General features: G+C 47.4%; 2 protein-coding genes and 5 non-coding genes across 7 annotated transcripts; 5 read left to right on the plus strand and 2 right to left on the minus strand.

Moving 5' to 3' along the window:
• Window positions 1-64: 64 nt before the first annotated feature.
• TRNAL-UAA (transfer RNA leucine (anticodon UAA)) lies at window positions 65-147 on the minus strand. Its single transcript has one exon. It is a non-coding gene; the product is annotated as a tRNA-Leu (tRNA).
• Window positions 148-2955: 2808 nt separating this feature from the next.
• TRNAI-AAU (transfer RNA isoleucine (anticodon AAU)) lies at window positions 2956-3029 on the minus strand. Its single transcript has one exon. It is a non-coding gene; the product is annotated as a tRNA-Ile (tRNA).
• A 1705-nt stretch (window positions 3030-4734) lies between these two features.
• Window positions 4735-11246, plus strand: PRSS16 (serine protease 16). The gene is made up of 12 exons (XM_060110444.1): window positions 4735-4804; window positions 4880-5040; window positions 5876-5975; window positions 6118-6247; window positions 7020-7143; window positions 7413-7490; window positions 7577-7624; window positions 8080-8370; window positions 9131-9272; window positions 10657-10836; window positions 10916-11061; window positions 11178-11246. The coding sequence occupies exons 1-12, from the start codon at window positions 4735-4737 to the stop codon at window positions 11244-11246; spliced, it is 1539 nt and encodes a 512-aa protein (XP_059966427.1).
• Window positions 11247-13672: 2426 nt separating this feature from the next.
• Window positions 13673-13746, plus strand: TRNAI-AAU (transfer RNA isoleucine (anticodon AAU)). The gene has a single exon. It is a non-coding gene; the product is annotated as a tRNA-Ile (tRNA).
• Window positions 13747-19964: 6218 nt separating this feature from the next.
• Window positions 19965-20037, plus strand: TRNAK-UUU (transfer RNA lysine (anticodon UUU)). Its single transcript has one exon. It is a non-coding gene; the product is annotated as a tRNA-Lys (tRNA).
• A 1761-nt stretch (window positions 20038-21798) lies between these two features.
• Window positions 21799-21870, plus strand: TRNAM-CAU (transfer RNA methionine (anticodon CAU)). The gene has a single exon. It is a non-coding gene; the product is annotated as a tRNA-Met (tRNA).
• A 1824-nt stretch (window positions 21871-23694) lies between these two features.
• LOC132497320 (POM121-like protein 2) lies at window positions 23695-26745 on the plus strand. Its single transcript, XM_060110413.1, is given in 4 exon segments — window positions 23695-24554; window positions 24556-25086; window positions 25088-26182; window positions 26184-26745. Coding segments are annotated over 4 exon segments (3048 nt in total).
• Window positions 26746-27504: the final 759 nt, after the last annotated feature.

A 27504-nucleotide genomic window follows, 5' to 3' on the forward strand; every position in this document is an offset into this window, starting at 1 on the left:
GACTATTTTCCAACTTTGCACCAGGAATTTTCATTTTCAGGTAAGACATCCTCTAAAAGGGACCTACCGGGAGTGGGGTTCGAACCCACGCGGACACACGTCCATTGGATCTTAAGTCCAACGCCTTAACCACTCGGCCATCCCGGTGTTATTTCCCAAAAAGCAACATGTCACGTATTACTGGGTTAAAATTAATTAGACTTCCTAGTCCCTGGAAGATTATGAATAATTTTACACACGTGAAATCTGGAACCAAGCTTTAAAGAGAGAAAACAAATCCTTGTAATGTTTCTTGGAAAAAACTAATGAAAACGTTTATTTTCACCAGTTTATTAGTTTATCTAATCACAAGTTTGTGCCACGCTTTAACCAGGGTTAGGGAAACACTGAACCACCCCTTATCTTATAGACTTACATTAAGATGAGGAATATTATGACCAAAAAAAAAAAAAAAAAAGAGCACATGATGCTACAGGAATACATACTTTTCCAGACCCAACTCACTATGCTCAAGAGAAGACACTTCTTTTAGTGGATCTGGAAAGAAAAACCAAAGAGGAAAGGAAGTGGTATAACAGAGGTGGTGAGAATGCAGCCTCATGAACCATGTCTCAAGACTCTACAAAGGTGGAACATACATGTTTTATTACTCACTACAGAACACTGTTTTGCCCCATTCCAAACCCACTGAATCTAATTGCCCAGGTAAGGGCTTCAGGTTTGGAATCAGAGGACAGTTAATATCGAGACAAGATCCTCTTGGAGTACATTTGGAAAACCCTAGTGCAAGCATATGGAGTTTGGAATTTGAATACAGGACATTGGTTTTAATAAGGAAGTATTTTAAACAGAAGTTCTAACTCTCCACTAATGAAATTTCTTTCCTGAGTACTTACTATGTGCTAAGTGCTGAGCCAGGTGTACATAATCTACCAAGTCAGTAAGACGCTGCCAGACACTTCGGGGTTGGGGTACTGGGTTGTTTAAGAACTCATTAAAACAGGTTTCAGATGGGTATTTGGGGAGTTGGTTTGAAAGTCTGTGAAGGCTCCTGGAACCAGAGATGAACTTAAATCCTGAAGTAGGGTTTGGAATAGAAGTAATTTATAGACATCATAAAACATCTATTGCAAGCCACAAAAATAAATAAATACAGTCACCACTTGGTATCTGCATCTGAGGGGATTGGTTCCTGAAACCCCCTCAGATACCAAAACTTGTGGCTGATTAAGTTCCTTACAGTCGGCCCTCCCTATCTGTGGGTTCTGCATCCCATATAATAATATGAGATAATATGAGAGGATTGTGTCAGATGTAACATACAAGCACAAAAGGTCCAAGGGCAACTCCCCTCAAGCTTAAAACCATTGATGCAGAAGGAGTCCATCCCTTGTTGGCAATGCACAATGCTTACTGAGTTCAAAAACCTATGTCCTCCATTGCCTTATAAAACTAGGAGAAGGGAATATGTCACTCATTTCATTGGTCCATCCAGTGCCAGGTTCTGTCTCTGGCCTTTTAGATACTATGTGCTAATGAGCAAAGACATGGCCTGAGAGATTCTTGCCTTTGCATATTGAGGGAAATCCAGGCCTGTCAGTGTCTGGGTCAGAGCTGAATTGGGAGGGGTGAGTAGTGGGTGCAATAAAGGGCATATCAGAGAAAGGAGTCCCCATACATTGACATACACAAGAGTTTTTCTATTGTTCTATTATTGTAATTCTTTTTTGGTCAGTCTTTTTATTGAGGTATAATTGACATAAACCTTATATTAATTTCAGGTATAAAATGTAATGATTTGATATTTGTTTATACTACAAAATGATCACCACAATAAGTCTAGTTAACATCCATCACTATACATTGTTACATATTTCTTTGTGTGATGAAAACTTTTAGGATTTATTCTCTTAGCAACTTTCAAATATTCAACACAGTGCTATTAACTATTCTACCATGGTGTACCTTACATCCCCATAACTTATTTTATAACTGGAAATTTGTACCTTTTGACCCCTTTCATTCATTTAGCCCATCCCCCAACCCCTGCCTCTGGCAACCGCCAAACTGTTCTCTGTGTCTGTGAACTCGATTTTGATTTTGTTTTTGTTTTTTAGATTCCACATGTAAGTGAGATCACGCAGAATTTGTCTGTTTCTGTCTCACTTATTTTCTCTTAGCATTAATGCCCTCAAGGTCATTAAAAAAATCAATGAAAAGTCATTAATAATAAAAATCAGTGTTTTTATTATACATTACTTGGATATTTAAACAACTAATTTTGCTTTATGTCAAAGTAAAATATTGAAAACACATAATAATCACAAACTTAGGAAAAGACTGATTGTCCTGTAGCAGTGGTGACAAGTAGCCACCAGTTCCTGAATTTAAACCAATTCAATCTATCCATGACAATTGTTTTGTGAACATACGTTTGCATGACAACCAATCACTGTCAACCCCTGCTTTCTGAAAGTGAGCCAGCCAGGGATGCACTCACTCCAATAAACATACCTTTGAGTGCCAACCAAACAACAGCAGTTCCTCCCAATAACCATGCTTCCATAGAATATGTCAACCCACTTAGCCTCTGAAAGCCTATCTTAAGCCGCCTCCCAGAAAACATCAGCCATAAGCTCTTTCAAAGGGACTGTGCCTTACCAACATTGCTCCCTCCTTAAATGAACTTTGGTTTTGTATTTCAAGTATTGAGTGATGAAAATGCACATTTGTCAAACCTGAAACATCTAAATTTCATTTCTTGCTGGGCCTATGTTTGCTGGGGGCGAGGGCTGGGGGGGGAAGCAGAGCGAGGGGAGACAAGGAAGGTAGGTGCCATTGCTGAAGAACAAATTAAGTCAACATTTAATCCCAATTTTATGTCTGCGAGATTATTTCCAATTTGATAGGTGCCTGCAGCAAGATTTAGTAACTGAAGAGCCAAAAAGCACACGTTGGCCGATACGGGGATCGAACCCGCGACCTTGGCGTTATTAGCACCACGCTCTAACCAACTGAGCTAACCGGCCACATGGAAAACTTGCTTTTCATATAAAATAACAGGTTTCACACTCTTGCGCCCACCTAAAACTAAATGATATGTCCACAAGTTGGACAACCTAGAAGAAATAGATTCCTAGAAATATACAACCTACCGACACTGAATCTTGATGAAACAGAAAATCTGAACAGTCCTATTACTAACAAGGAGATTGAATCAGTAACCAAAAACCTCTCAACAAACAAATGTCTAGGACCAGACGACTTCACTGGTAAATTCTACCAAACATTCAAAGAAGAATTAAGACCAGTCCTTCTCAAACTCGTCCAAAAAGTAGAACAGGGGGAGGCTCTTCCAAACACATTTTACCAGGCAAGCATTACCCTGAAACCAAACCCAGACAAGGTTGCCACTTCACAAATTGCAATATGGGGAAGTCATTGTGACTTATACATGATTTGGCTTGAACTTTATGCTAACTAGAACAGCCTGTCTTGTGGCCCATCAAACATACCTTGTATATTTGCTTTAACCATTGAAAAGGGTGCATTGTCCAGAAGTAAAATATGTCCGTTTTGAAGATAGAGATAAAGCTAAGAGGCTTGTTGATAGTCCAAGTCAGAGATGATGGTGGCTAGAAGAACGTGAGAGCGTTGGAGGTGGGGAGAAGTTGTTGGATTCTGGATAAATTTTTAGAGTAGAACCAGCAACATTAGTTGATGGATTAGTCATTCACTCAACAAACATTTATTGATTGCCCACTATTTACACTGTAGTAAAGACCCAACATTTAGCAATGGACAAAAGAGATGAAAATCCATAGCTCCATGGAGCTTACTTTCTAGTCTGGGAGACAGATGATGAACCATATAAATAAATAAAATATGTACACTTCTGATAGTGATGTTGCTATGAAGAAGAGTAAAGAATAAAGGAGACCTACAGGTTTGACAATTTGTAAAGAGCTGGCCATGGAAGACCTATCTGACCTTTGAATAGAGATCTGGCTGAGGGGAGGGAGCACGACATGAGGGTTTATGCAGAAAGAGGAATCCACAGTGAGAACAGCAGGAGCAAGCATTCTGAGGCAGGAGCAAGCCTGAGATACTCAAAGTTTTCTAAGGACTCTAAGGAACGTGGTGAGATTGTGGGTCAGAGGGTTGGGGGTGGGGTTGATGAGGGGCAGAAAAAGGGGGAGACTGGAAAATAGACATGGCGAGACTAAACGAGAGAGAGACTGAAGTAGAGAGAAGACTGAAAGAGAAGCAAGAAACAAAGAGAGGGACAGACTGAGTGTTGAGGCAACTGAGGGCAACTGAGGGGGCTGAGAGTGTGCTGAGGGCAGAGAGAGGAAGAGGGCAAGAGGGAGTCCTGAGGTAGAAAGAAGTGGTGACTGAAGGAAAGAAGAGACTGAGGCACAGGCAGGGAGACTGAGGGCCAGAGGGGAGGGAGATCAGGGGGCAAGGGAGGAGAAAATCGGGAGCAGAGAGAGAAGTAATTGGATATCCAGGGGCCACGCCAGCAGGTCTCTATATACAGACTCTGGCGTCCCTGCCTCGCTTTAGTGGTTCCAACAGAAGCTTGACCTGTCCCAGGACAGGAGTCTGGAAAGAAACCTGAGCTCCTGATCAAAGACTGTAAATTTAAAGGCCAGCCCTGGGAACATTAGATGAAGTCTTGAGTGAGCGGAGAGAACACAGCACCCAGAGCCCTTGAACAGAGGACCGGACACCATGGCCATTGGGCCTGTCCCGTGGCTGGGCCCTCTGCTCCTGGTTTCCCTCTGGGGGTCCTCAGCTCCAGGTAGGAGGATCCTGAGGGTCAGGCAGGGGCTCCTAAGGGGGCCTGGCCTGACTCTTTCCCCTCCACGTCCCACAGCTTCTCTCCTTAGGCGCCTAGGTGAGCACATTCAGCGGTTTCAGGAGAGCTCTGGCCTGGGCCTGAGCCTGGACCCAGGAGGTGTGGCCCTCCCAAAAGAGGGGTGGCTGGAGCAGCCACTGGACCCCTTCAATGCCTCCGACAGACGATCCTTCCTGCAGGTGAGGCCCGGAGAGGGGGAGTCCACTGTGTCCCCTGCCCCCCTCCTCAGTCTCCCTACCCTGCCCCTCAGTCTCTGCTTTCCGTTCCTATCTCTACACCTCTGTCTCCCGATCCCTCTCCCCCTCAGTCTTATCCGATGCCTGCTGTCAGAATCCCTTATGGCCCTTTAGTCTAGCCCCTCTGTTTTTTGCATTTGCCTTCTACCCCCTAATCTCCCCTTCTTTTCTTCAGCCTCCTACTTTTTTTCCCCTCAGGTCCTGTCCTTCAGTCTTTCCTTTTCCCTGTCATTCACTCTCACTCCCTCACTGCCCCTCAACACCGCCCCCGCATCCTTCAGATTAAACACTAAACCCACCACCAAGTCTCAGTATGGAGCAAAAATCTGGACCATCATTGGAACCAGACCTGGTTAACAATAGGCACTTGAAGATACCTACTGAATGAATGAACAGATTTACCATTTTTCACACCTACCCTATCCACAGTCTCCAGAGGTCATCTCACGTAGGCCCTATTCCTAAATCCATCTGCATTCATTACTTATTCTACAATTATTATTTCAATATATTGCAAGTGCCTACCAAGAGCTAGCCACTGTTCTTGACCCTGGGGATATAAGAGTGAAAAAGCTGACAAAAATATCTGCTCTTGTAGATCTTACATTCTAGATGAGGAGACAAACAGGAGAGAAATGAACATGTAAATAAACAAGCCTATTTCAGTTACTATAGGTATACGGAGATCCATTAGGCAGAGAGACTGGAGTGAACAGGGAATAAAGAACAGGTCAGAACTCTCACAATCCCATTTCTTCTTCCCCATCCTACCTCTTAGCGGTATTGGGTAAATGACCAACATTGGACCAGCCAGGATGGGCCTGTATTCCTGCATCTGGGGGGCGAAGGCAGCCTTGGGCCTGGCTCAGTGATGAGAGGTAAGATGCAAGGGTGAGGAAAGACATAGCTGAGGAGCTGGTGGAGGCCAGGAAGGGGAGTTGCATATTGTAGTGCTATGAGGTCTGAGGGTTGCAGGAGTTGACACCCACTTCACACACACCCCTTCTGGACTCTTCACAGGGCACCCTGCAACCCTGGCCCCAGTCTGGGGGGCCCTGGTGATAGGTCTGGAACATAGATTTTATGGCCTGAGTATACCCGCTGAGGGGCTCGACGTGGCCCAGCTCCGCTTCTTGTCCAGCCGCCATGCGTGAGTAGGGGTAGGGAAAGTGTTTGGGGTCATGGGACTGAGGATGTCTGTGTTTTGGCATCTCTGCATCTGTGTCTCTCTCCTCCACTGCCCAAAGTTGACCTCTGAGTCTCTGGTCCCATGTTTTTGTCTCTGTCTTTCAGTGTCCTGTTCTTTATTTCCCCATCTCTGGGTCTCTCTCCTTCCCTTTCCCCCAACACCCCCCTTGCACTGTATTCTTACATTTTGCTGTCTCACTATGGCCTGTTGGTCCAGACCACCGGCATCTCTTACCTGGATGACACAGCCTCCTCACTGGTCTCCTTGTTTCTGCCCTTGATCCCTCCAGTCTATTCTCCAGATGAAGCAGAGTGATTAGAGCATAAACCAGATCACCTCTCTCCCGGCTCAAATCCCTCACATGTCTCTCATCACACTCAGAGTAAAGACAAAAGATTTGCAGTGGCCACAAGGTCTGATTGGCTCTGGCTCCCCAGTTAACTCTCTGATCTCTCCTACAGGCTAGATTTTCACCCAAACTGCCTTGGAGGTTTTTCCTCTCCCACCTAGTCTGGAAGAGAATGGTGGAGGCTTTCCAGATGGGTCTCCCCTTACCTAGGCACTCATGTAGAAATGAGTTTGTGGGCATGGGGAGTCCTCAGAAATACCTCATGAGAAAAGAGCCCTAGCTTCTGGCCAGACTTCCTCCATTCTCCATTCCCGCCTATACAATGAGGGAATCTTCAGGGATTCCCGGTGCAGGGGACTGACCCAGCCTCCCCTCTGACCCTAGGCTGGCCGATGTGGTCTCTGCCCGCCTCGCACTCTCCCGCCTCTTCAACGTCTCCTTCTCCAGCCCCTGGCTCTGCTTCGGAGGCTCCTATGCCGGCTCCCTGGCTGCCTGGGCCAGGCTGAAGGTCCCGGGACTCCTCTGGGAGGACTGGGTGGAGGGAACCTGGACTCCGGGGTCCCCAACTCAGATAATAGAATACCTGCCCACCACACTCCCTCCTCCCACACCCTCCTTTCCGCCCAGAAGAGCTTCCTACAATCTGCCTTCACGGGAGTCCCGTGTATAGAACGTAGGGACTTGCCTAAGATCACACAACGAGTGAGTGACACAGGGGCGGGAAGATATGGGATCCCAGTCCCTTAGCCTCCAGGCTGACAACGTCTCCTCCCTCAGTTTCCCCATCTCATTTTCGCCTCCGTCGCCTCTTCCGCTCCGGTGCGGGCCATACTGGATTTCGCCGAGTATAATGACGTAAGGATGGCGGGCGGTGGGTCCGGGTGGGGAGGAGGGCCTCAGTGGTAGGAGTCACCTGATACTCTCCGGCGGTCGGACTTTAGGTGGTGTCTAGAAGCCTAATGAACACTGCGATTGGCGGATCCCTGGAGGTAGGATGTGGGGCCCAGTCCGAAGGGGATAGGGAGAGAGAAGAGGCCTTGAGGATGGGGGCCAAAAGAAAAGGTTGAAGCTTGCAAGGTGTCGGGGTCTGAGGGACTCTGGAGCCCCGAGAGGTGGGTGGATTTGGGAAGAAGGCGGGAGCTGAAGATGGTTCCGGGTACCAAGAAGGGAGGAGACCCAACAGGGGCGGGGCTGATACGGAGGCAGGGCCTGGGGACGGAAGACCCTATCAGGAGGCTGTTCCACTGTGGGGCGGGGCCTGGGGAACGACCCGGAGGAGGAGCCGGAAGGGGGCGGGGCCTTGGGGCTGAGTGGCGTTCAACTGCCCCCGGGATGAATCTGGCGCCGGGAAAGTGGGGAGCCCAGGGAGGATGCAGGACGTGGAAAGGGAAAGGCCGGGGCCCGGGTCCGAGTCTTCGCCAACCCTTCCTCTCGTTCCCAACAGTGCCGGGCTGCTGCGTCCGCAGCCTTTGCGGAGGTGGAGCGACGACTGCGCGCGGGCGCCTCGGCTCAGGCAGCGCTGCAAGCGGAGCTGGGCGCATGTGGGTCCCTGGGGCGCGCTGCGGACCAGGCAGAGCTGCTGGGGGCGCTGCAGGCACTCGTGGGAGGGGCGGTGCAGTACGACGGGCAAGCGGGAGCGCCGCTGAGTGTGCGACAGCTCTGCGGACTCCTCCTCGGGGACCGGGACAACTGCAGCAGCCCTGCGCCCTACCGCGGGCTTCGTCGGGCAGTGCAGGTGAGCACCCCTGAGCACCCCTGAGCACCGCCAGGCGTCGACAGACAAGGGTTCCTGCTCCACCTCCGCTGTGTGATCTTCGGCAAGCGTAAAGCCTTCTGCACCTTAGTTTCCTCATCTGTAAAATGGGTATGCCATCTCCTAGGGACCTCGGAGGTGAAATGAAGTAGGGGCATGGAAAACACTCAACAGGGAGCCTGGCACACCGTGTGCAAATGTTAACGACTATGCTTACTATCTAGCTTGCCTACCTTGTTCTGGCCTCTTCCTGGAGCCTGCAACAACGTCTAGCACACAGCAAGCTCTCAATTAGTATTTATAGAATGAAAAACGGTAGCCCTGGCGACACAGTTCTCCTAGAGACCGGGCTCCCAGCCTTGGAATCCACAGCTACAATCCAGCTGTCACTTTTCCAGCGTTGTCTGCACCAAGTACTGTGCAGTGTGCTTCACATTTATTATTTCGTTGAATTCTCACAATAGTCCGAGTTAGGCACAGCTGAGGAAACTGAGATCTAAGATATTCTCACGTGCCCAAGATCTCACAGGTAAGATGTTCTTAGTCATCTAGTACCTTAATCTCTATCCCACAGGGACCTAGGTCCCCACCACCTCTGACGACTGACTCCCAGCAGAACTCAGGGACTCACTCTTCTGACTTCTGACTTTTGACTTGTAGGGATCTATGGCTCCATGCCCTGGCTTGATGGGGGGAAGGGAGGAATGTATGTATGTATATATGTATGTATATTGTCCCCTAGGTTGTCACACACAGCCTGGGTCAGAAGTGTTTAAGCTTTTCTCGAGCAGAGACAGTGGCACAGCTGAAGGTCACAGAACCCCAAGTGGCTGGCGTTGGCGACCGGCAGTGGTTGTACCAGACCTGTACCGAGTTTGGCTACTGTGAGTGACTGGCCTAACCCTCACCCCCAAAACATACATTCTTTGCTATGCCCAGACAAGCCATCTAACAGGTAGTCTGGACTCGTTTTCATTTCCATAGGACAACTAGCCGGACTGCTGGGCCTCGTTTAACCTGCAGGTGTGGGGTGTGGGGTGAACAGCCGTACTAGAGTGTGCGTGTGTGCTTGGCCTTCACGTACATTCTCACTCACACACTTAGCCCTCAACATGAGTGATCGTCCCTTCAATCTGCTCTTCATCTGTGTGCCTGTCCCAGGAATGGCCTTACCCTCTCCAGTTACCAGGCTAGAAACCCTAACAGTACTTTGCATGCCTCCTTTCCAACATCCCCATAGCTTGTCAATCATTGAGTCTTCCCCACTCTTTATCCTGGACAACTCTGCAGTTCACCCAAACCCTTTCTCTTCCCACCTCTGCTGTCCTGGTAGGTACCCCCATGTTCTCCTGCCTGGATCCCTGACCCAGCCTCTTCTCTTGTCTCTTGGCCTTCCCTTCACCCATACAATGCAACTTCCTCACAGGGCTTTGCATATTTTGACACCCAACCACCCCCCACCTCCGCCGGATACACCAATCTTCCTAATCCTCAGGCATTCTCTCCGATTACTTATCTTCCCCTCTTCACACAGTTTACTCGTTTTCAAGTCTCAACACAAGATGTCCCGTCCTCAGGAAGGGAGGCAGATCTCTCAAGATAAGTCTGCCTCCCTGCCCCCCACCCCATTAGCTCCTTGTTCTTCTCCTTAGCCCTTTCCAGAGTCTTACCATACATTCTTTATTGCCTGTCTCCCCTTGGACTGTAAGTCCTGTGACAGCAAAGCCTGGGGCTGTTTTGTTGTCACTATGTTCCCAATATATTGTTCAACATATATCTGACTACATGGTAGGTGCTCAAATAAATGGTGAAGGAAGGAAAGAATTAATATGAGGCCGAGAAGTTAGATTTACCCTGAAAGTACAGGGGAGCTATGGATATTAAGCAGGGGTCCAATTTGTGCTTTCAGCACTCCAGGCTCATTCTCACTTCTAGACCTTTGCACATGCGGTTTCTTCTTTTCTCTCTTTGTCTGCCTCACTCCGGCTCATTCCTTAAGGTCTTATCCCTTGCAGGATGCTGTCCCTGAGCCCACTGTGCTCCCTCTGAGACGGCCCCACCCCTACCCCAGGCCTTTGTCCGTAACAGCCCTGATCATTCTGGGCCATCACTGTCTGGGGCTGAGTATGTCTCTGACAGGACCATGAACTCATTGAAAGGAGGGTCTGGAGCTGTCTTGGTCATCAGTGGGGAGAGCTCTGTAAACAATTATTAAAGAGGTAGGGGGCTGGCTATGTACTCTACACTTATGGATACCTCTCTCCACAGATGTCACCTGTGAGGTCCCTGGATGCCCTTTCTCCCAGCTCCCAGCTCTGCCTTCCCAACTAGAGCTATGTGAGCAGGTGTTCGGGTTTTCAGCCTCATCCATAGCCCAGGCTGTGTCCCAGACGAACTCCTACTATGGTGGCCAGACCCCAGGGGCCACCCGAATGCTGTTTGTTAATGGTGAGCATGCTATCAGAACCTGACTCCTTAGTGTCTACCTGGCCCCAGCTCAACACACCATTCTCTCCTTTCTTTCCAGGGGATATAGACCCCTGGCATGTGCTAAGTATAACGCAGCCTTTGGGACCCTCAGAATCAGCCCTTCTCATCCCTAATGCTTCTCATTGCTTGGACATGGCACCTGAGAGACCCTCAGACTCCCCCAGCCTCCGCCTAGCACGCCAGGTAAGAGAGAAAAAGCTCTGGGTGATTTGCACTGTCACTTGCATACTAATTTGCATGTTCCTGCTCTCTACTAGTGCTGGAGTCTGACTGTCCAAATTCTCTCCACCTCGCCACAGAACATCTTCCAGCAGCTGCAGACCTGGCTTGGTCCGGCAAAGAAGAGCCAGGTTAGGGGTGGGGTCTGAGCCTCACATCCTCACCATTCCCCGTGTGGCCACCTCAGTCCTGGATGTATACACTTATTGGACAAGAGAAAGCTTGTTTTGAAAGAGGAGATTCCCAGGAATTCGGATTTAGCACCTGTTCTGCATAAAACTGACTTGTGTCTGCAAACGTCCTCACTCCCAAATAAAAGTGCTGTTATAGACAGAGTTATGTGAATATAAGTGATTCTTCTCATCGTGAATATTGTTATTTTAAATGTCAAAGAAATATGGCTCTTTATGCTCATCTCCTCCCCCTGCACATCAGCTTCTGGCTCAAATTCTGCTCAGCTCCTGGACTGGGCACCTTGCTTCATGTCTCTGGACCTCAGACCCTGACCTGTCTCTGCTTCTCACTGTTTGTCTCACTGTGCCCTCCTCCCTCAGTCTCTTCCTGTCTAACTTGTCTCTGTCTCTAATTGTCTCTCAGCCTCCTCCTGTTTCTCTGGATATCTTCCTTTCTGTCTCTCTCTGTGTCTTAGTCTGTTTCTGTTTATTTCTGTGTCTGTGTCTCTGTCCCTGTCTCTCAGTCAGTATCTCCTCTACTCTTCTCCTCTCGTGCTTGCTCGGTCCTTAGTTATCTCCACTGCTCTCTACTCCTGTCTCTCATTTCTGGTCCCTGTGTCCCTTTAGTCACTTTCTCTCTCACTCTCTCTCTGCCTCTATTTCCCTCTCTTCAGACTTTCCGTCTCTCCTTCGTTATCGTCTCAATATCTCTCTCCCTCAGGCTCTGTTTCTGTCCCTTATGCTCTTCCCCACTGTCTCTGTTTCTCTTCCTGTCACTTAATCTTTGTCTTTCTGTGTCTGTCTTTCAGTTTCCCATCTTTTTCACTCACCATCTTTTTCCATAATTAAATGTCACTCTCGGGCATTTCCAGCTTCCAGCCCCAGGGATTTAGGGTCCTGGTCAAACCTTCTTGGTGGGGACACCCCCAAGTTCTAAGAGGTTGGGCCCGGTACCAAGGGGTCCAACCCCAGTACTAAGGGTCCCGCTTAGCCCGCTTTAGCACTGCCAGCAGTACCCTGTTCACTCAGAGCCGCAGCCACCAGGAGCAGGAATTAGCAAGTCAGGGCGACTGAGTGCCTCTGCGAAGCTGGGAAGTGGAGGAGAAGTAAAGACAAGTCAGGACAAGGGGCTGGGGGCTGGGATGGTAACAGAAGCCATAAAGCCCATTCTGTGAGGAAGTCACTCCCTGCCTTTCTTGACTCCAAACCCTGAGGAGTAACTTTTTTTTTCTTCTGAGGATTAATCCCAGCCCCGCTCACTGGGTGCTGGCTACCCTGTACCACTTACTGCTCTTTAACCACAGCCCCTCATGCTGAGGTCTAGCCTCAGTGTCTCCCTTTATATACTTAGCATGTGCACCATGGTCTGACACATCGTGGGTGCTCAGTACCTGTTGAGAAATGAAAGAATGAGGTCAACCCTCAACTCTTCACACACTTTTGGTTTTCCTCCTACTTTGCTGGGTGCAACTTCTTTCATCCTCCTTTGCAAACTTCTTCTCCATGTATTGTTCGAATGGGTTTGGGTTTAGTGCTGGGCTACCTTCTCTTAGGTATTCTCAGAGCTTCCCTACCAATGTGTCTGTGGTGCCAGGGCTAGCTCTCAGGTATTCCAGAATATTGATTACCTCAGCCTTTGAGGGTTTTCTCTGGAGGCTCTTCGGCCAGTGAAAAACAGCCGGGGCTGCTCCGCCCCTGGCAGGTGCAGGTGTTTCTGCCTCTTTCCTCTGAAGTTGCTCAATTTGAGTCTCGACGCTGCCACCCTTCTCAGATCTAGATGTTTCTCTTCCGGTCCAGATAAAGGCCCCTGATTCTGGGGGCGTAGTTCTGCTCCGGGTCAGGGCCCACCACACAGTGCGCGGGACGGGAGGTACTTCAGGATCACTCCGAGGCCGAGGCCGGCGGCAAGAGAGTGCAAGTTCGCAGGTCTAATGTCCTGGGATCCGAAAGGGTCTCCAGGAGCGCAGTATATGCGCAAGAGGCGCGCGCAGGGACCGAGTCCTCGGAGCCCTTCTCCGTGGCCGCTCCGTGGTCAGTTCCGTGATCCGCCCGCCGCCAAATCTGGCTTAGAGCATCTTCTCGTTGGCCCCCGGCCTTCCCTGGGTAGGAGGAAGGACATCTCACTCCGGGGCTCTGATCGTCTGGGGTCAGAACTGTCAGTTTGAGAGAGGCCCCCAAGAAGTAGAGGTCATTCAGTCCAAATGTTAAGTTTTTCTCTTTTTCTTTTTCCTAACTCCACGATAGGGGAGAGTGAAATAGGAAGAATGTGATTTTTTTTAATGTTAATTTTGGGTTGTTTTGGTTCTTTAGGTTCCTTTTCCCCACCCCCAGAAGAATTTGAAGAAACCGTTTTACTTAGTTTTCATTTAATTATCTAAGGAGGAAAGTAACAGCTGTTCAGCGGCCGGTTAGCTCAGTTGGTTAGAGCGTCGTGCTAATAATGCCAACGCCGCGGGTTTGATCCCCGTACGGGTCAAGCTGTACGTAATAAGAACACTTTCTTATATTTATACACAAACGAGAGTTGTGCCAGTTTTAGATCCATGGCGATGTCACAATTAATGTGTAGAAGACAAACCTCTCGCTGCGAACTTTAAGAAATTTGAACACCCGTCTTTCATGGTCCCAAAGGTCGCACTCCTGTTTTGACTCCCATCTGCAGGGCGAAAGGTTAGCAGGGAGTGAACCAGCAAGGGAAATAGAGCCGCTTTGGGCATATTATTTTTCCACTGGGTAACTGATTCTTGCAAAGAAACTGACCCTACTGGATTATTTTCGTCCAAAAATGCCCTGGGAAACCATCCACACTTTCTACACTTCCACACTGGGGTCTTAACTAGTTCAGCGAAAGATGAAACAAGATTTTTTATATGACGTGTGAAAAAAATGTACTAATATCAACACTAAGAAAGAAACAGCTTTGCCAATTGTCTCTTTCTAACAGGGAAAGAGCTCCCAATGACCAAACCTGGAACACTTTGAACAAAAAACAGTGTGGTTTTGGATTATAGAAGTTACCTTTTTGTAAGAGACACTTATATTTATACTTTGGGATAGGAGAGGGTTTCTAAAGGAATAAGACACAACCGCGCTAATCATAAGGGGAAATTTGATAAATTTAAGTGAAATGAAGAACTCTGTTCATCCAAAAAAATATATAAAATAATGAAACGCAGAATGGGAGAAGATATTTCCAATATAAATAATGAACAGGACTAACATGAAAATACGGTATAAAGAACTTTTATGAGTCCATGACTCTCTGAAGTCTATGACTTCTTGAGAGAGTGAGTCAGGCAGAAGATGTTTGTCTTTTATTTAGCTTGAGACGTCAAACACAGCGTCACTTTGGCTTCATTCTTTCTTAGAAGTGAATCACTAAGCCCAGCCCATAGTCAAGGAGAAGACAATCAGACTCCACCTTTTGATAAGAGGAGTGCCAAAGAATTTGTGGAAATATATATTTTTAAAGCTACAGCAACCAGCTTTATTAGAAATTAGGAAAATGCAAGTTATCCTATAATTAAATACCACTGATCTTCCACCAGAATTACTAAAATTAATATGACAAGCAGTACTATTTGGCAAGGATGTGACATAATAAGAACTTTCATCACCACTACTGTCTAAAATGATACAACTACTTAAGAAAACAGTTGGACTCTATCTAGTAAGTTGAAGATATACATACCGTATTATCCTAGAAATATACACAAAGGAAATATGTGCACAAGGAGATTTGTATAAGAATGTTCATAGTAGTATTGTTTGTATAACCAAGAATTGGAAACAACCTGAAGGAACCTTTACAGTAAATTGGATACATAATGTTGAATACTATTCAACAATTGACAATGAACAGATCAGAGTTACACAAAAAAATATGGATGAATTTTATAAGCATAATTTTGTGAAAAGAAGACACAAAGGAAACACTTAGTATGATTATACTTATATAAATTTAAAAACCACAAAATTATGATACATTGTTTAGGGATGTATGTGTAGATGGCAAAATGTATTAAGAATGTAAAAAATGATTACCATAAAAGTCAGGATTGTGGTTTTCTGGGGGGATAAGAAGAGTGTGGAAGGCAGGGTGAGTGGAAGGGACATCCTGAGGGCTTCTGGAGTGCAGCAATGTTCTGTTTTTGTTTGTTTGTTTTTGCTCCTGAGTAATGGTTAAATGGGTGTTCAATTTATAATTAATTGTTAAGTTGCAGAAATAACGTTTTATTTACTTCTCTGTATGTTTATTTTGCAACAAAATGTAAAATTAAGCAAAGACAAACAAGGAAGCTTTCTATGTTATCAATGTGTAAAGATTTCCAAAATATATTGTGAAGTATCAAAAGCAACACCCAGAACATATGAATCTATATATTTACATGCAAGTGGACAAAGAAACTCCAGAAGGTTAAGTAACAAATTAATAATAGTAGAAACCTATGGATGATGGAGAAAAGAGAAGCAACCAGATAGGTGAGTAACAGGGATGGGAAGGAAATTTTCAACTGTATAACTATTTATACATTTTTGAACTCTATGAGTGTATTAGCTTTTCAAAGTACAAAACAACCAAATAAATAAAATTTCTTAGAAGCACTATTCAGAAGCCTTATAGGAAAATGTATCCTCTTTAGAACAGATTCCCACTCCCTCGGAGCCTCATGTGTTATCTTCATCTAGCCTTAGCTCCAGTAGCTCAGGAATCAGGGTTTATTCCTGGACAGTTGAAGGTCTGGAAAGTGGAACAACTAGTGATTACAAAGATGAACATCTGCAGCTCTCCAGAAGGGATTAGAAGTCTTAGGTGCTTAGTCCTAACTGCAGGGTCAAGCTTTAAGCCCTTGCACAAGCACTGACTAGCAATGGTGGGTCACATAATTAAACAGAAGACCCACGGTTAGCAACTCAGGTTTGTACACACACCCACAACAGGGAGCTATATGAATGGAATTCAGAACCTTTACCTATGAACAGACCATTCCTGTCCCTTTTCAGGGTTAAACACTTGAAATTTGCTTGTACATCCACCTGTGGAAAAACTCATTTATTGTACCCTGGTAGACCATTCATTCAACATGTATTCAACAAATTGTTAATGAGTAGCTGCTATTTAACGTGTACTCCTCGATATACTGGGACTAAAGCTGTGAACAAAATGGGCAAAACTCTATCCTCATGGAGTTTGCATTGTAATGGGAAATGCAGACCAATGAATAAGTAAAATGTATAGTGCAGTAGATGGTGATAAGTATGAATGAAAAAATATAGCAAAAAGATAATAGGGATGGCTTCTTTTTTATTTTCATTGTCTTGTAATTTTAAATATGTTGAACAGGTAAGCCTGCACTGAGAAAGTGATATCTGAGCAGACCTGAAGGATATGAGGAAATGGGTTAGGCACGTATTTGGGAAAGGGTGTTTCCAGGCAGAGGAAGCAGCCTGTGCAAAGGACTGAGGCAGGAGTATGTCTGACTTGTCTGAGGAAGAGCAAGGAACTAGAGAGGCCGGTGGAGGGGAGGAGGGGAGGGCTCTTGCAGGCCACTAGAAGCACTTTGGTTTCTTTACTGAACAGGAGGGAAACTCTTGGAGAGTTTCAAACCCTTGGGGAATTTTGCACTACTTCTGTTTGTAGAATAGACAAACAGGAAAGGGGCAAGGTTAATAGAAACCAAGGGACCAGTGATGGGTCTATTTCAAAAATTGAGGTGATGAACCCGAGAAACGCCTGAGGACCTACATACTGGAAATGTTCCCAATGGCCAGCTGTGGTCACAACCACTATTGGCCACAGGGCAGGCTAAGATTCTTTTCTTTCTTAAGTGAAATGAGGACTGTTTGGACTTCACCTCAAATTGTATCTTGTTGCCAGGTAGAACTGGCCTGGAGGAAAAGACAGAAGCAAATTTCCAGAGTAAAGAACTCCCTCTTTATTCACAACAGGAGCAACTTCACATAAAACCTGAGGTGCTCAATCGGTAAAATGCCTTTAAAATGGTTTTGTAGAAAGGAAACAAAACTTAATGTAAAATTGTGTCAAAGGAAAAAAAAGAAGAGGGGAGGAGGTAGGGATTAACATATACATGCTACTTTATATAAAATAAATAATCAACAAGGACCTACTGTATAGCACAGGGATCTCTACTCAGTACTCCGTAATAACCTATGTGGGAGAAGAATCTGAAAGAAGAGTAGATATATGTATATGTATGACTGAACCACTTTGCTGTATACCTGAAACTAACACATTGTAAATCAACTGTACTCTAATATAAAATTTTTAAAAAGTTTAAATTAGGTGAGAGATTGATAGACCTTCTAATATGATAGCAAAGGAAATAGTAAAACCTGGATGAATTATGGATGTACTTTGAAGGTGGAGCTGATGAGATGTAAGATCTGAGCAAAAGCAAAGATTCACAGATAACTGCACAGATGGAGTAGTTGTTTACTGAGATGGGGGAAGATTGGGGAGGGGAAAGTTTCCGGGGGAAGATTAGGAATTCAGTCTTTGGCAATGTTAAGTATAAAATACTTGTCGAGAAGGCAGCTGCATATGTTAATTTGGAGTTTGAAGGAGCAGTCCAAGGTGGAAAGACATTTGCATATACGTGGTATTTAAGGACTGAGCCCTGAGCATGCAAATGTAAGATTCATACAAGAGATAGTTATAATACAACATGTAATAAGGACTATTAATAGGATTGAAATAACTTCAGGGATCCTGGGTGTATTCTAGGAGTTTCTAAACCAGTCTTGAGGAGTCAGCAAAAGCTTCGGGTAAGAGGTAGTGGGTAAGGTCTGAACTGAGATCCAAAGGACAAGTAGGAACTGGCAAATGGGAAAGGGAGAAGGATTTCCAGGGGATATGCATCCTCGACGTCCAAAAGCAAAAGAGGACGCGAAACAGTCAGGAATTCCCCTGCCCCTTTCCACTCCAACTTCTCTGTCACATTTACCCTCCTGCCAGAGGAGGGACTATAGACGTTTGGAGGGAAGTTGAATTGGAGAGTTTTAACATTTGGATTTGGTGGGCAATATTTTTGTGGCTTCTAGTTACTTCTGTGTGGAGTGAAGTTCTTATTCGGCATCTAGCAGTGCAATTTCTGGAAGGTAGCACGCAGAGGCAGCCGCGAACAACAGGAGCCTTGGTGTGCAGAGGCTTCCAAAAGCCCTATTCCGAGACCAACTCCGAAAACAAAAATCCTGTTTTCAGACACAGGAACTCCTGTCCCTGTCAAAACGGATCCAAACGTTATCCGATCGGAAATGGAATTCTGAAAATCTGGCTCCCTTGCAGGCAAAGAAAAACCTCTTGAGATTTTGGACAGTTTCTTCTCAAGCGAGGGTTTCCTCAAGGCTCTGCCCCGCCGGCTCCTCCTCGGTTCCCCCTGCAGCTCCTCCTGTGAGCCCAGACAAGCGTCTGAAGAAGCGAGTTCAGAGACTGAATATTTGGCGGATTGGAAACGGGCAGACTTGGAGGCGCTCCTGGAACCCTGTGGTTCTCAGGGGGACCGAAAAGAGGCCGAGTAAAGGGAGGAGTGAGCTGAGCTAGTGGGGAGGAAGAAAAAGACGGGGGAAAAACGAAGAGAAAAGAAGCCATTCTTGTGTTTGAAAACCCAGTTGTGATAACGGAGTTGAATATCGACGAGGGAACATCCGTTTATAAGCAGAGTGGACCAGCTGAAGTGTGTTGGACAGGAAACCCAGAGATCGATGCGTCGGAACCAACCTTGGCTGCAAGTTTTATAGCAACTCCATTGTTAAGCTGTATTCAAACAGTTGAACTAAATCTTCCTCTAGATCTTACATCATAGTTCACCTTTCCTAAGGTATTTACGTTTCAAAAGTCACCTCTCAGAGGATTAGCCTGCCATAGAAGTGTGGCACGTAAGTCCCACGTTCTCACCTTTCATGGAAAAATCTCGCCCTTCTGCTTGATAAATCAAGACATTTCTGATAAATTAAGACTCATTTGGTTGTGGCACAGTGCCCCGGGGTGTAAATATACTCTCCTCTCGGATTCCCATCACGGGAACAATGGGAAGAACTGAATCCTTCAGTAGACGTGGTCTTGTACACGATTTCATGGAGGAGGGAGGAGGACAAATTCCACATTTATTTCCATTATGTCCTCCATTAAAGGGTCTTTAAATTATTATCTGTTTATTATGCTTTGATTAATTATGTGCAGGTAGATGCAGATATAGCACAATCCACAAGAAGTATTTTTAATACAGATTTGGGTTCAAAAGAAAAACATCAGATTTCAATGTTTATACCTGGATTTGGTACAGAGAAGCATGGTAGGAAAATCAAGAAGATACTAAATATAAAAAGATGTTGTATTGGAATAAAATTCTATGGGAGACACGGGATGGAAATAACGAATTCAAGGAAATAAAACATCAAAGGAAAATCTTTCACAGAAGTTTAACAAGGGCTTTCTCTTCTCTCTCCTTCTCAAGAGATGTTGGCAAGTATTAAATTACTATAGTTTTAAGATTCCTTTGATATGTTACTCTATCCTTCAGAAAAATTGAACCTTATGAAGAAAAATGTTACATGTCCACTGAAGAAAAATGTGAGGGGGAATATCGAATTTATCAAAATTCTGTTGGGGGTTAAGAATGCCCCCAAAGCAATTGAACTGTACAAAGGAAACCTAATAAAGAAGGTGCACGTGGGGCCTGGGTAGCTCAGTTGGTAGAGCATCAGACTTTTAATCTGAGGGTCCAGGGTTCAAGTCCCTGTCCAGGTGCTCTAGATCTGTGTTTCCTTAAGCCGATAGTACGTACCTAACCTTCTCTCCAAACAGAAAATTTGGGTTAAACTTGGACTTTTACCAACCTACAGTGCGAAAAAGACAAGAAGTCAGTTACCTTCAGCCTTAACTAGTAGTTGAGGTTTGAAATTCTGTTCCAAACAAAAGATGATTTTAGCAGTTTCTAATACTAGAGACTTCCCGAGGAACACAGTACAAAACCCTTACAGCCCATGAAATGTAAGAAAGCTATCCCTCTAGACTAGGGTGCTTTAGAAAAGGAACTGGAAACTATATTTGTTGGGTAAAGTATTCTCTGAGTCAGGACCTTTAGATTTTCAGTTATTCACTCTCACAACTGAGCTACTTGGCAGATGGGAAAGCCCTCCACTAAACCGTGGTAATGTCACATTCTAATGATAAACCCAAATGGTAGGGAGTTATTTCACAAATACTGCAGTATGATCTTTAGGTGAAATGCTCACCCTACCCAGAAATATTGGCATACTTTACCATACGTTTCTGCAATTTTGTCCTGCTGTGTGTTGGTGGTGCAATATATATACGTACATTTGTTTGCATATTGTATTGAGTTGTGACTTAAAATGTATTTCGACACTGAGTTGCAGTCAGAAAAGTTTTGAAAAAAGACTTTCTTGAGAGGGTACAATTTGAAGATGGCAGCATCTCCTTGAGATGAGAAATATCTGGGGGTGGGAGGTCGGGGTAAGAGCCCCAAAGGAATAATGGAATTTCGCTTTCCTTGGCTGGGCTAGCTGCATAGCTGGTCTCAGTGCGCGTGGCTGCGGACCCGAGGAGGGTCCTCTGCTGGTGCGAGCTGCTAAGCTCGCTACTCCACCATCGCTCCTTAAGTTTTATTGTGGACGGGCACATGGAGTACAAGGAGAAAAAACAAACGAACAAAACAAACAAAAACACACTAGCATACAAGCCTCGGCCTAGCCATGTGACTGAAGGAACACTCTTCGCTCACTATCCAAAAGCTTCCAGCACTAAAGAGAAAAGATTTACAACCTTCCAGACGGGCCCCTTCTAGCGTCATCGCACAGGCAGCTGCAAATGAGAGCTGTGTTCGGGAACTTCCCAAAGGTTCTGCTCTCTAATATAAGCCTCGGGAAAAGGAAGGTCCTATCTTATTAAAGGATTTATTTGTTTGTTGAGTCCAAACGGCCCCAAACGAGATACAGTCGAAATTGTGACCCCCGTGTAATAATTTGAGAAACAAACTGGGTTAACTCTATTTCAGGCGCACCGTACTGAAAATCTTGCGCCCTTGCGAGCAAACAAAAGGCCTCTCTTCTATTCAAAGTGTCATCTATAAGATTTTTCGACAGGTAACAGAGGAGATGGTTAACACGTTTCCTTTCCGGTGGCAGCAGAGTTGGCTCCACGACTTCCGATCTTCTCCCCGAGAAGGGTCCACCCAGAGTTTTGCTCCGCGGGCTCTTCCTCCGCTCCAAGAGGCTAGCGGCTCCAGGGAGTGGGCAGGGGTGCTGGGGAGGGGGTTCAATGACGAGCTTGGGCACTCTTGGGCAGGTTGGAAAATTGCAGACCCGAAGGTGATGACCCGAGGTCATCTGGTTGCGGAAGAGCTGACCTACGTGCCTCGAGAGAGAGGGGCGACGAAAACCATCAGAAAGAAAGGAAATCGAAAAAAATGTTCAGCGCAGAAACGGTAACATAATCATTGAAGGGAACAGCAGTGGCTTTTCACAGGGGCTTTTTCGACACGGGTTAAGCAGAGTGGCGCAGCGGAAGCGTGCTGGGCCCATAACCCAGAGGTCGATGGATCGAAACCATCCTCTGCTAGGGAGCTTTTTCCGTCCTTGGCTAAAACTTTACTCCAACTCGGCTACAAGCACGCGCAAACACCGAATCCATTTCTACCTCTTCCATGTTCAACCAGGTTAACATTCACGAGTTTGAGAATCCTCTACTTTGCCTTCTTGCTCCCCACCTTTCTTTGAAATCCCACCATTCTCTCACTAGGCAATTCCAAAACCCTTCTACCTATCTGAAGTGACACACTGCCCCGAATTGTCAAACTCCTTCCATCCCAGGTGTCCAGTAGAGGAGAAATGGAAATATTCCTTCAGCGGAGGCGGTCTTATATCAATATATTGTATGCGACCTCTTGGAGAAAGACGTGATAAATTCCATATTTACTTCTGTTACAACTTCCAGTAAAGGGCCTTTCAAATTTGTTATCTACTTACGATGTTTTCATTGTTTGCATTCTATTAGTAAATGCAAATATAAATGAAACCAAAAGAATTAATTATAACAGATTTGTGGTTCCGTCACATATCAAAATTTCAGATTTCAGTGTTCATACCTATATTTGGTGCAGACTAGTATAGTAGGACGATCGAATAAAGACTTTAAGCGTAAGCATACATTATATTGGCATAAATTCTGTGGAAATACAAATTCAAGGAGAAAGACATTGATGAAGTGGGAGACGTCTGGACCCATTTTTGGACAGTGTGGGTTTTGAATGGAGCTCGTTCTCCGAGTTCCTTAGCTTAACAACCTTAAAATGACCTTTCCTGAAAGAATCGTATTGAATCCGTGCCATTTTTATTGTTATTGGGAGGAATGGTATTAGAAATCTTAAAACGTTATTCGTTTTTCAATTTCTGGGAATGTTAGTGCCCTAGTTCACTCTGGCTAAGCCAGAATATTCAGCCGCAAATTCAATCTCCCACTTCTTTGCTCCCCTCCTGGAGCTCCGACCCCACCCGGCTAGGTGAGGATAGCGATTGGAGAGGGTGGCCGGGGCGAAGGGGCGGGGGAGGTTGCTGAGCGAGGGACAAAGCCAGGTGCCTGCGGAGGCGCTCAGGCTCTCGGTCGGTAGACAAGAAATCCCTTTGGCCCCCTCCGGAGCCTCGCGACCCCGCCAGAGTGCCATCGTACCTGCATACTCAAAGTGCGAACAATCGAGGGCGACACACGTTCAGCCTCGGGGAGGCGAATGGAAAAGGAAGGAAGGAAAAGGAAAAGGCAAAGGAAAGGAAGAAGGGCGGGAATCCCCAAGCAGCAAATCCGGCCTCCGTTATTCCCCGCTGCTGGCGCCACGAACGCCGTCTGGGCTGCCCAGGTCCACGCGCCCGGGTCTCCGGTCCCGCGCTCCCGCCAGCGCCCCGCCCCCCGCCCCCAACCTCCACCGACTCACCCTGAGGGGCTCGGACTGCCCTCCCTACTCCGACGCCGGGGGCGGGCGGGCGGAAGGATCGGTGACGAGGCCGAGAGCAGGAGTCTGGAGACACGGCGCCTGCTCGACTCTAACTCTGGGACTCCGGCCGCGCGCTTCCTCTCCAATCCCTGTCCTCGTGCCGCGCGCTGCAACCCGGAAAGGAGAGGAGAGAGGCCAGAGCGGCCAGCTTAGGCCTCAAACTAGCAGAGCAGGCTACGGGGGCTGCCGAGGTCCCGCGTGTCCTCTGTTTCCACCGGCCGCTCACTTCCGGTTGCAGGACCTGGAGGGTGAGGAGATTCCCGAGACCCTTTCACTTTCCTCGCGCAGGGATCCCAACCGTCACCGGAACACTTCGACTGCGGCTGAGTCACCAGGCGTCCGAAACCTCGGGAGCCCAAACCCGAAGTCAAAGGCACCGACCCCGCCTCACTGCCCACATGGGCACTTACGTGGGCGAGCTGGGACTCTCGCCGTCGTCCCCAGCAGGGGGGCGCACAGACTTGTCGGAGAGGCCCTTGAACCGCCGGCCAGCTCAGCCCCTTCATCAGGTCCCCCGGGTTCAGCACGTCCATCGTGCCCACCCTGCCCCTCGGCACAGACCTGCGAGGAGGCTGCCGAACTGGGATCCTACCAGTCCCAACGCGTGCGTGCTCAATGAGGCTTGGAGGCGCTTTCCCATGAACAGGTCCCGGAATTCCATCATGGGGCCTCATCCCTCATGGTGGGAAAGTTACTTCAAGCGGAGTATCTGGTCTCTCCGGCACCCCAGGGCAACATGGAGCCCGGTGACCATCAGGCTCGCTCCTCGTGAGCGGACAGCGCCCCCCTCCACTGCCCCAGCAGAGGTAACGAACTCTGCAGGGGTCTCACCTTCTGAGAAGCCCCCAGACCCATGTGCGAAGGAGACAGTGCTGAGGGCCCTCAGAGAGTGCAAGAAGGGGAAAGTGAGGTGGGAAGAACCACTGTTCCATGAGAGCTTGGACAGTAAGAGAAGGATTCCAGAGACCAGACCATCTGCGATTAAGCCTCTGATGCAAAATGGAGTCCGCACTTCTTTTGTGCCCAGCCCTGAGCCTCTGAAGAGAAGCCTCGACTGCTGGGGCTCAGATCACAGCTTGAATAACGGGCCCAGCTGCTCCTCCATGGACTCCTTGGCCAGCACACACACAGGTGGCCCCCTTAGCTCCCAAAGAAATGCTATTGCAAGCTCTTACAGCTCTTCTAGAGATTTCTCTGAGCCTTGGAAGAGAAGTATCCCCAGTACATCACTCCAGATACCAGAGTGGCCAATAAAAAGGAAAGAACATTGGTGATCCGTCTCAGTCTCCAGTCCCACTGGTATCAGATGAGTCCCCAGAAACATCTGGCAGCTCTGGGCAGCAAAATCAGATTCCCCTGCTTCTATCAAGCCCTGGGAGGCTGCTGTCCCCGACTCCACCTCCTCAGCTTGGTTATGCAGTCCCCGAAGACCTGGCCTTAGGGAAGAAAGCTGGACTCCAACGGAGCAACAAAGCCAGAGAAGATACGACTGAGGTCACCACAGACTCTGTCCCTGACACTTGGTCTGCTATTCAGCCTCTCCTGTCCCAGGGCACTGATCCTCAGTTGGAAAGCTTACATAAAATGCAGAAGTCTCCAAGTCCACTGGCCTTCCCACAACCTACCGGAGAGGCAATCAGTGTGGCCCACTCGCCTCTGAAGACAGCGAGCCTGCTGGCCTCGCATGGGTGCTCACAGTCAGAGCCCCTTTCAGGCACCTCTTCAGACTCAAAACCCACAACTACATTCATCCTTCTGACCCTTGTTTCTCCCACAGCACCAGTCACCGACACCTTCAGCCTCTCAGGCTGCCATACCCCAAGACTCACCTGCCATTATCCCTGCAGCACCCACTATGCAAAGCACTTTGTTTGGACTGATCAGCAGCCCAGCTCCCCATCTTCCTGCATCTGCGCCTCCTGTTGCAACTTCTGCTGACCGCATGTCAAAACCCATTTTGGGGCTCCCAGCCAATAGTGAAATAGGAGGCTCCTCATATTCCAGAATTTCAAGCACAGCTGCAGCATCTTCACCTCCGGGTATCTCAACTCCCACCTTCAAGCCTGTCTTTGGCAGCATAAGACCACTTAAAACTATGCCCGTGAGAGCTCCTTTCTCTTTCAAGCAGACCTCTCCTCCACCTACTCCTGCTTCTACCCGTCTCTTCCAAGGCCTGGTCAAGGCTACAACTGTAGTCATGTCCACCACCCCAGCCAGCACATCCAAAGGCTCCTTTAAGCCACCTTTGGGATTTGGTGTAGTGAATGTCACCAGTACCATGGGCAGCACTTGCTCTATCCCTTCCACTTGCCCCCCTTTCCCACTCGGGGCTGCCTGTGCCTTCAGGGCCAGCTTCTCCCCAGCTGCAGGCTTCACTTTCCCACTGTGCCAGTGTCCAACCGTTCCTACTGTGCACACAGTCACCATCTTTAGCCAGGTTCTTCCCAGTGCTGTCCAGATATCCCCTACGAGGAGCACTGCCAATTTTAGCACCGTGGGTAGCCCTCTGGCATCTTCAGCCCTAGTAACCACCAACCAGCCTGCATTGTCATCCAGGATCTCCAGTTCGACCTCAGCATTCACAATTCCATTGGAGTCATGCTCAAGGCCACCTTTCCCACTATCCCTGGGAGCCACTCCCCAACCTGCATTTGGGGCTGCATATGTGCAGAAGCAAGAAGCCCCACAACCGGCCCTTGGCCCAAGCTTCCGTAGCTCTTCCATTATTGGAAACTCAACAGTGGCCTCCTCAATCCCAACACCGATTCCAGCCCAACCACCCTTCAGGGGTACCATGCAGTCGGCCTTTGGGGGTGTGGCACCATCGGCCTCCACCTTTCACATCCTTGCCAGCTTCCGGCCGGCCTTTGACAGCACTCCAGTAGGTTCCCTTTGGTCAAGCTAATGAGAATGGTTTGGGAGTTGTCACCCCAACCCACCGGAGTGGGGCGTGTGGCTCAGTGTTTGGCAGCACAGCCCCACGACCATTTGACTTTGGGGGATTAGTGAGCCCTACGGACTGTGAGGAGACTGGGATCAGCGTCACTGCCCCAGACGTGAGCTCCAGTTCTGGAGCACTCAGCACTGGAGCAGTGCCAAGTGGGAGCACTAGCACCATCACACCCTTGGGGAAAGGCTGGGGCCCAAACAACCAGGGCTGGACCAGCCAGGGCACACCTTTTGCCTTGGGGAAGGCCAGCATTTCTGCAAGACAAACTATGTTTGGAGACCCCTGCATGGCCCCCTTTGCTCAGAGCACCCCTGTCACTGGATCATTTAAGGCAGGCAGCAGCCTTGGCTTTGGGATGCCCTCTCCACCGCCCCAGGGCTCTGTTGGGAGAAGACCTTTCAGATCATCAGCCCCTTCATTTTCCATTGGTGCAAAATCAAAAACCCCAAAGAATAGGGAGCAAGGGCATTCCCGAAGGCATCATGCCCACAAGAAATAACTTGTGTTCCTTGCCATTCGTACCCTGATTTTGACCTCAGCATAGTGAAGCGCCTCAGTCACTTCTAATTCTCTACAGCAAAAATACCCCAGATCTAAGCTGAGAGCTTTACACATTCACCTTGTGGTCCTAATCTACATTCTAGAGGAAAATGAAGGACTAAAGTATCTAGTGGTGATAGCAGAATGAAACTGAGTGGAACCAAAGCTTTGGAATTGAACAGAGCCTTGCCTTCCCCTCCCTACCCACTCCTTTCTGTGTCAAGGGTGAGCTCAGTCAGGACACTGCCTTCTGCTTTTTTCTCTGAGAACAGACATACCAGGGAGGCAAAAAGTACAACCCACATTCTCTTGCATCTTTGGGAGGAGGAATAGATTCTCTCTAAATCTTAGCCTGCTTTTATTTGGCTCAAAGAAGTGGTTCCTTTATTTGGTCTCCTAGGGAGGCCAATTGCTCATTTCTTGCCATTTTGTTCCTCACTTTGTTCTTGGAGAAGATTTGTTTTAGTTTAATTTTTTTTTATTTTAGAGAAGCTTTTAATGCAATTTGACCTTGAGGCCAACTTTTTCTTGAGGATCAATGGTCTACCCATGAGAGCATCCATGGGAGGGCCAGGGGAGGAAAAACACAAGAGTGGTGCAACCTTGCTTCTTTTCTTTACACCATAGGTCATAATTCCTCCATAATTACGAGTGAGAAATGCTCAATTAGGGAACCAAATCTTCTACTTTTCTTTTAATTTGTACCTTATAAAATCAC

This window comes from Mesoplodon densirostris, chromosome 10, assembly GCF_025265405.1.
Source record: "Mesoplodon densirostris isolate mMesDen1 chromosome 10, mMesDen1 primary haplotype, whole genome shotgun sequence".
Lineage (NCBI taxonomy): Eukaryota > Metazoa > Chordata > Mammalia > Artiodactyla > Ziphiidae > Mesoplodon > Mesoplodon densirostris.

Coding starts and splice junctions, on each gene's coding strand:
- PRSS16 (XM_060110444.1), top strand. CDS start 4,735: ATGGCCATTGGGCCTGTCCCGTGGCTGGGCCCTCTGCTCCTGGTTTCC. Junction 7,625..8,079: donor CGATTGGCGGATCCCTGGAG/GTAGGATGTGGG, acceptor CGTTCCCAACAG/TGCCGGGCTGCTGCGTCCGC. Junction 11,062..11,177: donor GCCTCCGCCTAGCACGCCAG/GTAAGAGAGAAA, acceptor ACCTCGCCACAG/AACATCTTCCAGCAGCTGCA.